A 17,929-nucleotide genomic window follows, 5' to 3' on the forward strand; every position below is an offset into this window, starting at 1 on the left:
TATTAATACACAGTTGTTGCATAGCTTACCTTAACAGTGTTACATACCATAATGCAACAAACTTGAACAAAAAGGCTTGAACTATTAGAAAATAACAAAATCCATGCTACTTAATGCCATGATGCACCATTACCACCTCTCCTTTGCTCCACACCAATTTTTGTTGACATTTTGAAACTGTGAAATCCTGTCTACTGCATGTGACCACTGCAACCAGTCACTGGGCTCAATGGTTCTGCTGAAGTCCAAGAGCAAAAGACCACTGAGGTCAGGCTAGTCACTTCCAGTTGTAATCCAATGCTGTTGATAGGATTTCGCCACCACAGCAAAGACTAGTGTAGAGCCACAGAAAGAGTAAGTAACACTTAAGGGATGCTAATCACTATTTACGGGTAGTATGGATAGAAAAGTAAAGAGTCAGGAAAGCCGGGGTCTGGTAATGGGAGAACATGTATGAGCACAAGGAGTAAGGAAAGGTGTAGTCAGGTTACAATCAGAGGGTCAGAAATCCAGGAAAGCACATAATAGGTTTAGGGAGAAAATACAGACGTGGTCAGGTAACGGTCCGAGGTCAGAAGGCAGAAGGTCATGACAGGAACAGGGAGCGGCAGAGAGAAGTCAAATAACAGTCCAGGGTCAGAAAACAAGGATCAGAACACTAGCAGAGACACAAGCCAACAGCACAATTGCAGAACCAGAGAATACAACTGGAACTGGCAAGGTTCTGGTGATCATGCTCAGTAAAGAAGACTGTGCAATTACCAGGAACGTGGACCACCTGAGAAATCAGCACCAACATGGAATCCTGCTCTGTCAATCAAGTTGCTAACTCATTAACTCAGGAAAAGCACAGCAGAGCATCTCCAAAGACAAAATGCTCTACACAGAGGAATCGTGACAGCTTACTTAGAAGTTTATAAGCAGCTCAAGTTTTTTGGCCATTTTAATATGAAAATGTAGAATCACTTTCAATGACTGGTGATTTTTTTACATGTCAGGTTAAAGTTTGCTACATCAGTACATATTCCATAAGTAAAATCACATTATTGAGATCAGCAATTCGATTTGCGCAGACTGGACCAAGGCAACGGGAAGTGAACAGCTCATCTCTAATTAAATATATTGCACATTAATTAGATGTTTAGAAAAGGGATGATTTATTTTTAATTTTGTTGAACATTAGTTGCTGAGTATAAAGTGTTTGTGCTAGGAAATGTGTTACAGAGAATCGTTGCGAATATGTCAGACCTTTCACTGAAAATTCCTACTCTGGCACCAATGAAACAGACTTAATTCACAAAATGTGACATAGTGCAAAATCCCCAGCTGTGACTTAGAGTCTTCCTGGAATTATATTTTCACATTATGCCAATGCACAGCCAGAGACAATCAGGTTTCTCATACACAATATCTAACAACGGTTTTCAAACACGGGTTGAAATAAGTGAATGACAATATGAGCTACACAAATCCAAAGATACCCAAAAAGGAATTGATAAAAATAATCTAAATAGGAGCAGATTAATTGACAAATGAGCAATTTACAAAACAAAGGGTTTAAGAAACATAAGTTTGCAGTGAACGTACTTTGTCTAACCAGATGCTCATTAACTCAGTTGTTACAAAACACAGACTTTATTACCACCAACTGATTAATTATTGGAATTTTAAACAGCTATGTACTATGGTCTCATTTACAATCTTCTAACACTCTTATTATCTCCAGCTAATAATCCAGACATGGTGACTTTAATTGTTGTGTCAATTCAGCCTAGTACTCTCAACCCCCAATCTCTTTTGTAAGAAACGTCCATCATATACTGTACAAAAAACTTTCAGCTTAGATCCATACAGATCATATGTGCTGCAGATTTTTTACCATTGATTATACCCTTAAAGGGAACCTGTCAGGTCCAATATGCAGCCAGAACCACGAGCAGTTCTGAGTGCATATTAGTAATCCGCTGCCTAACCGTCCCTGTATTTAGTAGCATATATAAAAAAAGTTTTCTAATGATCGTATATTATATGCTAATGACGCCATCGACTAGTCGAAAGGGATTTAGTTCCCTTGGCTAGTCGGCCCCCATAGCATATTAGCACACCCATGGGAGCGTACTAACATGCTAATGAATGTGCAGTGATGCCACACATACCTTAGTCTTGATGGCGGCCGGCAGAGGATGGCTGCGCAGTGCGCATGATCCGGAGTACCCGTGACTTTCTGGTCATGAGCACTATACCTCACTGTAGAGGGAAGGTGATTCCCTGCAGGGTATATAATAAAAAACAAACACGCGGCGCCAATCTCAGCGCATTATCAAAGTGGCTCTCTGGTGCCCTTTTTTTATTGAAGTTTTATGCACTCACCTTTTGACCCAAAACTTCAGGCATATATGACTTTTCCAAAGTCTCCTTATCCGGGTCTGCTGCTTGCCTTGAATTGATCCTGTTTATGGTCCTGCCTCGGATTACCACAAGTGAAAAAGTTAAAAATGAAGTAAACCAATTCTGTAGTGGCCGCGCTCCCCGTAGTAATGATTTTAAAAACTCTTGTCCTCAAATTTGAGGACAAGAGTTTTTAAAATCATTACTACGGAGAGCGCGGCCACTACAGAATTGGTTTACTTCATTTTTCACTGTAGAGGGAGAGAGGGGAGCCAGCATGATCTGAAAATGGCATGCATCATATAAAAAGTGAAAATTCACAGATTTATTCCAACTGTACTATAATATAAATTGAGATTTTTAGCAAATAATTGATCAATTCTTTGAGCCACCCCTGCCAACGTCACGGCAAATCTCAATAGGGGGGTCCTGCACTATATTATGTATTTCATGTGCCATGCGGCCTCCTAGATAAAGTTAACAACAGAACCATAATGGAGCAAATGGTTGCTGTCTGGCACTGGGAGGGTCAGTTCTGATATAGTCCTGGTAGGTGTAGAGCTTGCTCCACATACTGGGACCTGGGCTGGCCTCTATCCATAATTGCCTCTTTTGTAACATGGCAGTGGCTATATACAGGTTACAGGTATGTGTGCTCCATTATGGTTCTGCTTTTAACTTTATCTAGGAGGCCACATGGCACATGAAATACTAGGTTAGGACCCCCCTATTGAGATTTGCCGTGATGTTGGCAGGGGTGGCTCAAAGAATTGATCAATTATTTGCAAAAAATCTCATATTTTTATTATAGTACAGTTGGAATAAATCTGTGAATTTGCACTTTTTATATGATGCATGCCAATTTCAGATCGTGCTGGCTCCTTTCTCATTGTAGAGGGGAAGCTTACACACGGCACCAGTTTAATGCACATGATCAGAAGTCCCGAGACTCCCGATCATGCACAGTGCATTACCATCCTCCACGGGACACCATCAAGAGTGAGGTATGTGTGGCTTTGCTGCACATTCATTAGCATGTTAGTACGCCCACAGGGCTGTGCTAACATGCTATGTGGGCTGAACAAGGGAACTAACACCCTCGGGTCTATTAGCATATAATATATGATCTTTAGAAATACGTTTTCTAAAAATCTCTTTATCTATGCTAGTGTATACAGGTATTGATAGGCAGGGATTAGCAATATGCACCCAGAACTGCTCGTGGTTTTGGGTTCATATTGGACCTGATATATTACTTTTAAGGCCCAAATAAACATTAGCTATAACAATATTACCACCAGGAAAAAATATAGAGGTTCTCAAAGAAACCATTGGTAGGCAGTATTAAGTTCTGCACTTGTAACAAACCCAACTCCATAGGAGTTGTAAATCACATAAATGTATGCAATATTTGTTTATGGGTGGAATCGAGCCCCAATACTGGTACATCGCAGGCTCCCTCTTTAATTCCGGTCAAGATTTATTAATAATCTATTCCTCCTCTGGAAAGGATTGTGTGAGGATGCTGCCATTTTTGTAGACAGACAGAATAAGGATCCTATTAGAGAATACCGACATTGCTGCACTACATTTAGACCTTAAACATGAGGAGGAAAAAGTGAAGAATCGCTGAAGCCGGTGTTGCTCAATCCATGGCATAGAAGCAAACAGTCCAAAAAAACAAAAATGAAGGGCTGGCACTCACCGGTAAATTACAGCTCTTTTATTTTCTTCACACCACATATACAGACAATTGGGAGGGTAGGTGCGGGACACAGGTAGACAGACTACGGCCGTTTCGTGCCCACACAGCGCTTCATCAGGACCTGCAACGTGATGAAAGCTGTAATTTACCTTTGAGTGCCATCCCTTCAATTTTATTTCTTGGACTGTTCAGACCAAGAATGAACAATATACAGTCATATGAAAAAGTTTGGGCACCCCTATTAATGTTAACCTTTTTTCTTTATAACAATTTGGGTTTTTGCAACAGCTATTTCAGTTTCATATATCTAATAACTGATGGACTGAGTAATATTTCTGGATTGAAATGAGGTTTATTGTACTATCAGAAAATGTGCAATCCGCATTTAAACAAAATTCGACAGGTGCATAAGTATGGGCACCCTTATCAATTTCTTGATTTGAAGACTCCTAACTACTTTTTACTGACTTACTAAAGCACTAAATTGGTTGTGTAACCTCATTGAGCTTTGAACTTCATAGGCAGGTGTATCCAATCATGAGAAAAGGTATTTTAGGTGGCCACTTGCACGTTGTTCTCCTATTTGAATTTCCTATGAAGAGTGGCATCATGGGCTCCTCAAAAAAACTCTCAAATGATCTGAAAACAAAGATTATTCAACATAGTTGTTCAGGGGAAGGATACAAAAAGTTGTCTCAGAGATTTAAGCTGTCAGTTTCCACTGTGAGGAACATAGTAAGGAAATGGAAGAACACAGGTACAGTTCTTGTGAAGCCCAGAAGTGGCAGGCCAAGAAAAATATCAGAAAGGCAGAGCAGAAGAATGGTGAGAACAGTCAAGGACAATCAACAGACCACCTCCAAAGACCTGCAGCATCATCTTGCTGCAGATGGTGTCACTGTGCATCGGTCAACAATACAGCACACGTTGCACAAGGAGAATCTGTATGGGAGAGTGATGCGAAAGAAGCCGTTTCTGCAAGCACGCCACAAACAGAGTCGCCTGAGGTATGCAAAAGCACATTTGGACAAGCCAGTTACATTTTGGAAGAAGGTCCTGTGGACTGATGAAACAAAGATTGAGTTGTTTGATCATACAAAAGGCGTTATGTATGGAGGCAAAAAAACACGGCATTCCAAGAAAAGCACTTGCTACCCACAGTAAAATTTGGTGGAGGTTCCATCATGCTTTGGGGCTGTGTGGCCAATGCCGACACCGGGAATCTTGTTAAAGTTGAGGGTCGCATGGATTCAACTCAGTATCAGCAGATTCTTGACAATAATGTGCAAGAATCAGTGACGAAGTTGAAGTTACACAGGGGATGGATATTTCAGCAAGACAATGATCCAAAACACCGCTCCAAATCTACTCAGGCATTCATGCAGAGGAACAATTACAATGTTCTGGAATGGCCATCCGAGTCCCCAGACCTGAATATCATTGAAAATCTGTGGGATGATTTGAAGCGGGCTGTCCATGCTCGGCGACCATCAAACTTAACTGAGCTGGAATTGTTTTGTAAACAGGAATGGTCAAATATACCTTCATCCAGGATCCAGGAACTCATTAAAAGCTACAGGAAGCGACTAGAGGCTGTTATTTTTGCAAAAGGAGGATCTACAAAATATTAATGTCACTTTTATGTTGAGGTGCCCATACTTATGTACCGGTCAAATTTAGTTTAAATGCGGATTGCCCATTTTCTGTTAGTACAATAAACCTCATTTCAATCCAGAAATATTACTCAGTCCATCAGTTATTAGATATATGAAACTGAAATAGCTGTTGCAAAAACCCAAATTGTTATAAAGAAAAAAGGTTAACATTAATAGGGGTGCCCAAACTTTTTCATATGACTGTACCATAGGGTTCACTTTAGAAACCACACATGCACGTCTTGTAGCCATTCTGCACAACTCAATGGTTTTAAGGAGTGATAACAAGCATTAGGAGATCCCCCGCCAGCCTTATTAAATATAAAGTGGAATTTAATTCATGTTTAAATTACCCTTCACCTTTTCTATATTATTGTTTACAGCTGGTTGATAAGGGGTTCTTCTGCTTCTCTCCTCTAAACAATAAAATAGAAAATGTGAGATAATTGCGGAACAGACTGGAATTTATACAAAAAGTAAAGTAAATAAGGACTTTTGCAATGTTCACCAGGCATTGGCCAATTAAGAAGATGGGAATAAACATACAATAAACCTCATTTCAATCCAGAAATATTACTCAGTCCATCAGTTATTAGATATATGAAACCGAAATAGCTGTTGCAAAAACCCAAATTGTTATAAAGAAAAAAGGTTAACATTAATAGGGGTGCCCAAACATTTTCATATGACTGTATATAGACAGGTGTGTGCCTTTCCAAATCATGTCCTATCAGTTTAGTTACACACAGCTGGACTCCCATGAAGGAGTAGAACCATCTCAAGGAGGGTCACAAAGAAATGGACAGCATGTGACTTAAATATGAGTGTCTGAGCAAAGGGTCTGAATACTTATGACCATGTGATATTTCATTTTTTTTTCTGTTTAATAAATTTGCAAAAATGTCTACATTTCTGTTTTTTTCTGTCAAGATGGGATGCAGAGTGTACATTAATGATAAAAAAATGAACTTTTTTGAATTTACCAAATGGCTGCAATGAAACAAAGGGTGAAAACCAGACACTGCTCATCACCTGCACAATACAATTCCAACAGTGATACATGGTGGTGGCAGCATCATGCTATGGGGGTGTTTTTCAGCTGCAGGGACAGGATAACTGGTTGTAATTGAAGGAAATATGATATCCTGGAAGAAAAGCTCTCCCAGAGTGATCTGGACCTCAGACTTGGCCGAAGGTTCACCTTCCAGCAAGAGAATGACCCTAAGCACACAGCTAAAATAGAAAAGCAGTGGCTTCAGAACAACTCTGTGACCATTCTTGAGTGGCCCAGCCAGAGCCATGACCTAAACCCAATTGAGTATCTCTGGAGAGATCTGAAAATGGCTGCGTCCTACCTCCTATACTAGCTATAGTTTATATTAGCTAGTCTGGTGCGGTGTCCTAGACTATCTGGTGCGTGTAGTTCTTGTTGCTTTGTGTGCTTGTGTAGTTTACCCCAGTTGTATTTTGTAGTTTCCTACCTGCAGGGCCAGGAACAGGCATCTCCACCATCAGGAGTATCCCTGAGAGTTAGGAATAGCATAGGACTCCCTAGCATGAGGGACAGTAATAGGGCCCTATCCTTCATTATCCAACAAGTCACATCGTTGACAGTAATCTGAAGATGTAAGGAAATAGGGGTCTACTTTTTGTACCCACTGTAGATCCCAGGTACAATAATGTGGAATATTATTGTCGCTCATTTATACTTGGACGCATATATGATTTTAGTGGTATATCTGAGTGATGGTATATTTAGTTCTAAAATCAAATATTCAACAATCTCCAAAAGTGTTCTGATTCTGGCAAAGTGGTTAAAATGTTGCAATGAGACAAGGTAGTGGATGCAGGGATAATTGCCTCTTTTCTACATCCAGTCTTGTGTTTAACATGCTGTTTCTAGTTTTATATCTTGATAAAGGTTTCATGACATGCACCTATCTGTTTCTGCTGAGAAACACTTTCAACTGAATAGCATTTTATTCCGGTGAGACTTTTACAAAACAATGTTTTACAGCCCCAGTGACTCTGGATACATTTTGATAGCCCTGTGGATTACAGAGTAGTTTAGACCTTTAACTCGCAAACCTCTACTTGCACACAGAACACAACGATTCCTTCTTCGTTTCTGAAGTAATGTCTGGGCTTATCTCCTACACCTCTAAAAATTATTTATTGGCTTCTGAAGCAGCATGTTAAAGTTTCTGAATTACAAAGCTAGTCAAATGCAAGCTAAAAATGAACATTTAAAAAAAAACAAACAATTGTTTGAGATATTTAGTCACTTTGCTCAAGAAAACAAATAAGTGTAAACTTACAACTTTCAGAAAAATACATAAAATATGTAATGACTCAAAATTCCAATCAATTATAAACACTATAGATAATGTAAAAGGTGCTAAAAATATATTTTCTTAAAATTAAATGGTCAACTATAACACAGGGATTTCCCTAGGGGAATATGGACAAAATAATAAATTAAAGTCTTAAACTGAATCATTATATTAAAACATCAAAAGATATTTAGAACACATTTTAAAAGAGTAAATGAAAAAGTACAACATAAAATATAAAAATACACACAAAAACAATTATCCTACAAATAAATCAAATTGATAGAATGGTTGACTAACTGATTTATCGACTGAATATTTAATTCCACTAAGGGTACTAGCACATACTGTAAGAATATTGCCACACTGTACAAAACAACACCAAAGAAGCATCATAAGAATGCTATTACAGAGGTTTGAGCAAAAGGCGTGTGATAACACCATGATATATGTGTCAGGGTGTAACCAAGTCAAGTAGGTCATGCATTGGCTTAAGAAAACATATCATATTGTACAATAAGCACTGAAACAGGGAATTGTTTTATTTAAATCCCTGAAAAATGAGATTCTAAAGGAACTTGTCACGGCTGTCTCTCTGCATTATGAGACTGGTGACAGATTCAGGTCATTAGAGTCATTTCCATGCAAGGCTCTCTATATTTAATGTATTACCTTTCTTTTGGTGATGTATGGATTAATGGCAGTATTCCTTCCCAGCAAACATTCTCATTACCTTCTCAGGTATTTCCTGTTTGGACTACTCCCTGTCCCTATATATACCCTTTGCTTCCTGTAGAGGGAGACGGTTATTTTCATATGTTTGGATGCTGAGCCTGGAGGTGGAAGGAGGAGAGGGAGCCCTCTCAGCAAGTTGCTGTGTAGCTTGCAGTCCTGGTTCTGACTGCAGCTCTCTGTTGCTGTGTTTCCCCTGTCTGTCTTTCCTTCCCCTGGTGTGTATTTTTGGAGCAGTGGGGCTAGTGTCACTCACCTGCCAGCTTACTAGCCAGAGCTATTAAAGGGTCTGCCAGGGTCTAAGATATCCTGATTGATGACAGTTGCGGAACTTGTATAGGGACTGGTCATGAGAGCAGAGTACAGCTGCAGATGAGTGATGGAGGTGTCCCATCTTACCCCTCACTAGAGCTAGGGCCCACTATTATCATAGTGTCTCCGGTGCACCCTTTTTTTGTGTTGTGTGTGTTGCGTCAGGCGCCATACTTTCCTGTCACTACCATAACTGAATTACTAATGAATCACCAAAGGAGCCATTGAGTGTAATGAGGCACAGGTGATCACTCTGGATTCCTTTTGACCTGTAGTGCGGATGTGTACATCTTTAACAGAACTGTCCTGGGTCTCATCAAAGCCGAGTATGGGAAAGATGGATGGGATGGCTTTCAGCCGAAATATCGTTTAGCCAACAGACATTCTACATATATGTGGCCTTAAGAAGTCCATACATAGGGGATTACAGTTGATTACCATTAATTATTTCAAGCAAAATTAACAAACTATCATTTTTGTCAACTGATCACTGACCGTCATCTCATGAAATTAGGTCAGCCAGTGTGAGGAGATGGACATGAACTAATGACTATTGGACTAATGGATGTAGAGTGGACTTTTTACAGCATGGAGCGCCAGTTACGTCAATCTTATTTTTGTGTTTTATTTGCGATTGCTTGCTCATCAGTTTAACACTAGAACTACTGAGGTAGTCATTTTGACTACTTTGCACCATGTATTTCTATATAGGTGTCACGAGTCCAGTAGTTCTAGAGTTAAGGTACACAATTTGAAGGGGAAAGGGGTTGTATCAGTGTATCATCCTAGTTGACCTCAATGGACTTTAATGTAATCAGGCTTGCAGTAGAATTCATTGTTGTGCATCTGGTGGAGGGTTGTGAGTCTTTTGTTCTTCTTTTCAGGGTGCCTCTCTAATAGGCAATCCTGCAGACAGGGCTGGAGATTGAGCTTCTGGAGCTCTCATTATTTTAACTTCATGTAGAAAATGTCTAAGGGGGTGGGTGTGATTAGTACTTCTGCCCATCCAGGTGGTTGATCCAAGGAGAGGTAGAACAACAAGCCATACATTGGTTAGGGAGGAGTTAGTGCTGTGACATGGAGGGAGCTTTTGCTGTGGCCAGGTCCTGGTGCCAATGAATGGACTGTAGAGATTGAAGCTGGATACACGTGCTACGGTATACCTGTCATCTGGATTTGATGAACTATCCTAATGATTGTTGTTGCCGGCTGGAGCTGGATACATTGGATACATGCGCTGTGGTTGTAATATCCGTCGTCTAGAGAAGCATAAGGACTATGGTTGCTGTAAGATTGAGTACTTAAGAAAAAAAAGTTGCATCGTTAACCTGACATGGTGATTAATACAACCCACAAATTCAGATCTTCACAACCGTGTTTGATGTTTGTAACCTAAAAGTCAGAAGAAACATTTTTCTTTCAAAGGAAAGATTGATCACTTATGATGATATTCCCAGAAAGGTCATTTGCTCATTGACCAGTGTCACTAAAGAAGTATATCAAGATCAGGTTGAATGACTATAATGGGCAATATAGACTAAAAACTATATCACTGTGTTGGCATTATAATCATTCATTAAATGATCATTAAATTATTATTCAATCAGCAATCTACTTGATTCTAATTTGAATGAATGCCTTCATAATTAACAGAAGGAACGGACAACTCAAACATGTGCACTAACCAAAAAGTTATATTTTTAACATTTTATCTAAGTTATCCTGTCAGAAGTGGAATGGGGAAAGGAATGAATCACTTATACATTTTATTGAGTAATGGTGATTTATTTTATGGATTTTTACTGATGCCTACTGTTTAATTTGTGCAAGGTTATTGTGGGTTGAGCGAAAGCAGATATGTGTCTACCACCTATTGTGAATGGTGCACTTTATGTTATCTATAGGCTTTTCCATAATTTCCCTTGGGATTAATAAAGTGTATCGCATTTACTGTAAACCTACTTGTGAACATAATGAAATAATTGCTGAAAAGTGATTTATCTACACCAGGGGTCTCAAACTTGGCTGGGTATATGGGCCGTACATAGAAAAAAATTAAATTGATGGGCCATATTCTTTGCAGGAATATATGATATTTTCCGAGATACCATTTTTAACAATTTTGGTGTGTTAATTCATTTTTTAATGGCATTCATCATATGGGTTATTGTACACTGTTAAAAGTTGGGTTATTAGGAAAGTGGGGAAAACAAACATTTTTTTGCACTGCTTAAATTTGTACATAAAAACATTTTTAGAGGCAAAAAATGTTTCATTATTTATACTTTTTTATTTTCCTTCAAATGGCACCATACAGTGATCTTTTTTTACAATTAGCCCCATATAGTAATTCTGGCCTTCATGTTGTAACAAGGACCTCAATCTCTTCCCCATCTTTTCAAAATTTCCACCATCTTGTAGTTATTTCCCCATCCTGATCCCCATCTTTCAAAAATGTCCCCCATCCTGGTCCTCATTTTGTTGCAATGTTGCCAATTTTGGTTCTCATCTTGTAAAAATGTCCTTATTTTGGTCTCTATTTTGTAGTAATGTCTCCATCCTATTACCCATCTTGTAGTAAGGTCTCTGTCCTGGTCCCTGTCATGTAGCAATGTCTCCCCATCCTGGTCCTATCTTGTTGTAATGACCCCAATCCTTGTTCCCATCTTGCACTAATGTTCCCCAACTTGTGGCAATGTCCCCAATTGAGCCACTCACTCTTCACAAATACTTTAATAAAAAAAAGATTCTTCTCACCTATCCCCACTCCCTCAGCTAACAGTGTCCTCTTCTTCTCTATAGCGGGGTCGGCACATGGCAGTAATGTCATATACTGCATGCGGTGTGTGCACCAATTTCAGCTGCTGGCCAATGGATGGTATTACGGTCCAGAGAACCAGCTTGTGCACAATGATATATTTTAATTAATTATGCCTCCGAGAACACACATTCAGAAGTGCTGCCATCAGTGGCCCACCAGAGGGGGCAGTGATAGTCTCAGGAGGTCTGGTGCTCACGGGCCGAAGGATTCTGCCTCATTTGCAGACCTGCTGCAAATGAGAAATATGTCTGCTTGTTAGAGAACCCTATTCTACACAACAGAAAGTCTATTATGAGACCCAATTGATGGAATTCAAACTAAAATGATGTTTTAAAACTAGAAATTGCTATATGGAATATTCTAAACAGCTTACTAAATAGTTTTAAAATTATGTTTTGCTTAAATAAGCTCTGGAGTGGTGCTACTAATGTATGGTCTCTGCATCTAGGTTTATATTCACAACCTACTGTCTTCAGCTCTTCCTAGTGCTTCTGTGGTCCTGACTGCAACTTCTGACTGAGCGGACATCAGAGGTGATGGTCACAAGCTCTTATTGCAAGTCTATGAGGGCCTCATTCTGGCTCTCAGACTAACATTGAGTTGTCACTTATGGAGTGCTCCAGCAAACACTGAAGTGATCTGGCAGGTCACAAATTACTGGAGACCAACCGGAGTGGTGCCGATAACAGATGAAAAGGGCAGCTGGTAAGTATGAGATTAAGTGCAGGGATGTTACATTAGTGGCACCACTTCATAACTTCATAATGTTTACTATATTACTAAAGTTAGAAGAGCCTGAATTTTTAGTCTACAGGCAGTGGCGTAACTAGAGTCCGATCGGTCACAGTGCAATGTTTGATCCTGCCCCCCACATAGTCAGATATATAGGCAGTTGTAGTGTTCTACAGTTAGGTCCAGAAATATTTGGACAGTGACACAAGTTTTGTTATTTTAGCTGTTTACAAAAACATGTTCAGAAATACAATTATATATATAATATGGGCTGAAAGTGCACACTCCCAGCTGCAATATGAGAGTTTTCACATCCAAATCGGAGAAAGGGTTTAGGAATCATAGCTCTGTAATGCATAGCCTCCTCTTTTTCAAGGGACCAAAAGTAATTGGACAAGGGACTCTAAGGGCTGCAATTAACTCTGAAGGTGTCTCCCTCGTTAACCTGTAATCAATTAAGTAGTTAAAAGGTCTGGGGTTGATTACAGGTGTGTGGTTTTGCATTTGGAAGCTGTTGCTGTGACCAGACAACATGCGGTCTAAGGAACTCTCAATTGAGGTGAAGCAGAACATCCTGAGGCTGAAAAAAAAGAAAAAATCCATCAGAGAGATAGCAGACATGCTTGGAGTAGCAAAATCAACAGTCGGGTACATTCTGAGAAAAAAGGAATTGACTGGTGAGCTTGGGAACTCAAAAAGGCCTGGGCGTCCATGGATGACAACAGTGGTGGATGATCGCCGCATACTTTCTTTGGTGAAGAAGAACCCGTTCACAACATCAACTGAAGTCCAGAACACTCTCAGTGAAGTAGGTGTATCTGTCTCTAAGTCAACAGTAAAGAGAAGACTCCATGAAAGTAAATACAAAGGGTTCCCATCTAAATGCAAACCATTCATCAATTCCAAAAATAGACAGGCCAGAGTTAAATTTGCTGAAAAACACCTCATGAAGCCAGCTCAGTTCTGGAAAAGTATTCTATGGACAGATGAGACAAAGATCAACCTGTACCAGAATGATGGGAAGAAAAAAGTTTGGAGAAGAAAGGGAACGGCACATGATCCAAGGCACACCACATCCTCTGTAAAACATGGTGGAGGCAACGTGATGGCATGGGCATGCATGGCTTTCAATGGCACTGGGTCACTTGTGTTTATTGATGACATAACAGCAGACAAGAGTAGCCGGATGAATTCTGAAGTGTACCGGGATATACTTTCAGCCCAGATTCAGCCAAATGCCGCAAAGTTGATCGGACGGCGCTTCATAGTACAGATGGACAATGACCCCAAGCATACAGCCAAAGCTACCCAAGATTTCATGAGTGCAAAAAAGTGGAACATTCTGCAATGGCCAAGTCAATCACCAGATCTTAACCCAATTGAGCATGCATTTCACTTGCTCAAATCCAGACTTAAGACGGAAAGACCCACAAACAAGCAAGACCTGAAGGCTGCGGCTGTAAAGGCCTGGCAAAGCATTAAGAAGGGGGAAACCCAGCGTTTGGTGATGTCCATGGGTTCCAGACTTAAGGCAGTGATTGCCTCCAAAGGATTCGCAACAAAATATTGAAAATAAAAATATTTTGTTTGGGTTTGGTTTATTTGTCCAATTACTTTTGACCTCCTAAAATGTGGAGTGTTTGTAAAGAAATGTGTACAATTCCTACAATTTCTATCAGATATTTTTGTTCAAACCTTCAAATTAAACGTTACAATCTGCACTTGAATTCTGTTGTAGAGGTTTCATTTCAAATCCAATGTGGTGGCATTCAGAGCCCAACTCGCGAAAATTGTGTCACTGTCCAAATATTTCTGGACCTAACTGTAAATCCTATAAAAACATACGAGTTGCCATCCTCCCCTTTATTATGTAGTACTGACCCACATCCTGTACTACTGTCGCTCATCCAGGGCCACTTCCTGGTGTATGACCTCATTATAGCTATATCCTGAAATATATGGCCCCTTCCTGGTATATATGGCCTCATCATAGCCTCACTCTGCTATATATGTCCTCTTCATGGTCCATCCTGGTATATACGTCTCCATCATGCTCTGATCCTGGTATATATGTCCCCATAATGGCCCCATCCTGGTATATATGTCCCCATCCTGGTATAGATGTCTCCATAATGGCCACATCCTTGTATATATGTCACATCCTGGTATACATGTCCACATAACGGCCCCAGCCTGGTTTATGTCCCCATCCTGGCTGCATCCTGGTGCCACCTGCTCACCCGGTGTCCTCCTCCGATGATGGCATGCCGCAACTGACCAGCACGTGAGCAGGGCAGTGCATGACATCACTGTCATGTGTGACACGCTCAATTACAGCCCAGTCAGCCGCATGGTGCCAGCATATTCTTTGCTCCTCATGCCCTGGATTATGGGTGTGGGGAGCAGTAAATATTCATAGTTTTTATTGGCGGCCTGCACATCGCATTGCAGAGTCCTGACGGGTCTCTGTGCTGCAATGTATTTCAACTGGATGCATGCCCTAGGGTGAACATCCAAATGAAACAGTCCCTAAAGCAAGTGGATCTCCTGTACCCCTGGGCCCGGTCACAGTCACGATTGCTACGACCTCAATTGTTATGACCAGGTCTACAGGTCAATGTCAAAACAGTGTCCAAATGTAATTTGATGTCCAATATTTACATTTATTAATACTACCTTTTATCAACTAAATAAACAAGTGTTACTATGAATAAATCTTCTTATTCTTTTACTGATTAATTATTTACTTCTAATATTCCATATGTCTTCTAGTACACAAAGAATGAAGAGCTGGATGAGAACTTTTTGGATTGCAGTGTGGGAGATCTGCTTCGATTTGATGACTACAATATGGATGGCTACCTGACTCTCCCGGAGCTTTACACTGCATTCCGTAAGTTATTTATACAAATTACATTTCTAATGTAAATGTAAATGCTAAGTTCAAAAATATGTTAGGCATACTGCAAATTTAGTTGTCAATTTTTGTATTATGGGAGTTATATTCTATATCTAAAGGAACGTATATTACCCATCCTTCTTGTAATGTGATGTACTGAGAAGCAAAGAATAGTCCGTGGGCAGACCACAGTGGATATGGTTCACTGCACAACTGCCTTGTATCCTAAAAGCAATATAGAGGCACGTAGTTTATATAACCTTCCCAGTGAATAATACTATATGTGCTCATAATTTCTGTGTATCCTACAATGTTCTCCAAAAATCTTAACACAGACAGAGAGGCATATCAGTATGTTCAGCAAAATGGTTTTGCATATAGTTTATGTACAGTATATGCAGTTGTGGTAATATGCAATAAAAGGTTTTGTGTATTAAAAGCGTTGTCCACTACTTATACAACTCCTTTTCATTCTCCTTGTTCACCCTTGTAAAAACACATAAGGCTATACTCACCTCCAGTGCCAGCGGGGTCCCAGTGACGTCTAAAACCGCATTCCCGGTGCTTACGTGACATTGTTGTGACACGCGGGCCCCATGACCAATCAGCAACCGGTGTCTGTCTCCCCACCTTTGGACATTTGTACAGGATGTGAGCGCTGTGCTTGTTTCCTGATTAAACATCTGAAGGCGGGGAGACAGATGAGGGGTGCTGATTGATCACGGGGCCCATGTGTCATACCAATGTAACATGGGCCCCCGGAAAGCCGCTTCACCAATCACTGGAACCACGACCGCATCGGAGGTGAGTATAGGCTTATTAATTTTCATGGGGTTGAACAAGAGGAATGAGAAGGGGTTATCCAAGTAGTGGTAAACCCCTTTCAGTAGACCATTGCTGTTCACAGCATTGCTTATATATTCGTACCAGAGAAGTTTCCTCACAATATGTTTCCTCTCCTTTAAGGACGGCATTTTTCATTTTTACATTTTGTTTTTTTCTCACCTAGGTATAACTTTTTAATTTCTCCATTGGCATAGATGTGTGATGGCTTGCTTGGTGCCGGATATGTTTTCTTTTTAAATGGCACCATTCATTTTTCCATATAATGTACTGAAACATGGGAAAAAATTCCAAGTGTTATAAAATCGTAAAAGAGATTGCAATTCCACCATTTGTTTTATTGGCATTCATTTTTTTTGTTTAGGTAATAAAAAAGATGAAATACTGTATAAAATAATTGCTTTGTGTTGCCATTTTCCAAGACCCATAACATTTTTATTTATCTATTGATGTGGCTGAGTAATGGCTTGATTTTTATGCAGTGAGCTGATGTTTTTACTTATACCAATTTTGTGTACATACAATGATTTAATTGCTCATTATTCATTTTTTTATGAGGATGGCTTGACCAAAAAATACAATTCTATACTGCAATACCTTAGTGTCCTGATTCCTCTGGTCAGTGTGTCTTGGGCTTAGAGAGTGACAGCTTTGCTGCCCTGTGGAATCAGGGTTGTGCTGAGCTGTGTGTTTGGTGCAATCTGAGACTGGGAGGTGCTGGGTTTTTTCAGGTGTTCCCTGTTCTCAGTGATTGCCCAGCTACTTAGCTGAGCAGTAAGTCCCAGATCACTGCCAGTCATAGCATTTGCTCATTGGTGCATGTTGGCCTCTTTTATCTGTGCTCTGTGTCTTAGGAGTACTTTGCATACTACGACATTGCAGCTGCGATGTCGGTGGGGTCAAATCAAAAGTGACGCACATCCGGCGTCACTTTCGACATCGTAGTGTGTAAATCCTAGATGATACGATTAACGAGCTCAAAAGCGTTGTTATCGTATCATCGGTGCAGGTTCCGACTTTTCCATAATTATGCTGCCGCGACAGGTACGGTGTAGTTCCTCGTTCCTGCGGCAGCACAAATCGCTGTGTGTTACGCCGCAGGAGCGAGGAACATCACCTTACCTGCCGCCGGCGGCTCTACGGAACGAAGGAGGTGGGCGGGATGTTTACATCCTTTTCATCTCCGCCCCTCTGCCGCTATTGGCCGCCTGCCATGTGACGTCGCTATGACGCCGCACGACCCGCCCCCTTAGGAAGGAGGCGGGTCACCGGCCAGAGCGACGGTCGCAGGGCGGGTGAGTGCATGTGAAGATGCCATACCGATAATTTTCGCTACGCCAGCTATCACAAGATATCGCACGTACGACGGGGACGGGGACTATCGCGTGTGACATCGCAGCATCGGCTTGCAATGTCGCAACGTGCAAAGCCCGCCTTACTCTATTGCTCAGATCTTGGACCTCCTCTGACCATCTGTTTGCCTTAGTCCTTTGATTTATCCAATATTCT

General features: G+C 40.5%; 1 protein-coding gene across 2 annotated transcripts in view; it reads left to right on the plus strand.

Moving 5' to 3' along the window:
- Positions 1-17,929, plus strand: part of FSTL4 (follistatin like 4) — a 1,562,686-nt gene that overhangs the window by 1,047,757 nt on the left and 497,000 nt on the right. For both annotated transcript variants that reach the window (XM_075344490.1, XM_075344491.1), the window contains exon 6: positions 15,451-15,571. In XM_075344490.1, the coding sequence (XP_075200605.1) occupies positions 15,451-15,571 (121 nt within the window). The remainder of the gene's footprint in view (positions 1-15,450; positions 15,572-17,929) is intronic.

This window comes from Anomaloglossus baeobatrachus, chromosome 4, assembly GCF_048569485.1.
Source record: "Anomaloglossus baeobatrachus isolate aAnoBae1 chromosome 4, aAnoBae1.hap1, whole genome shotgun sequence".
Lineage (NCBI taxonomy): Eukaryota > Metazoa > Chordata > Amphibia > Anura > Aromobatidae > Anomaloglossus > Anomaloglossus baeobatrachus.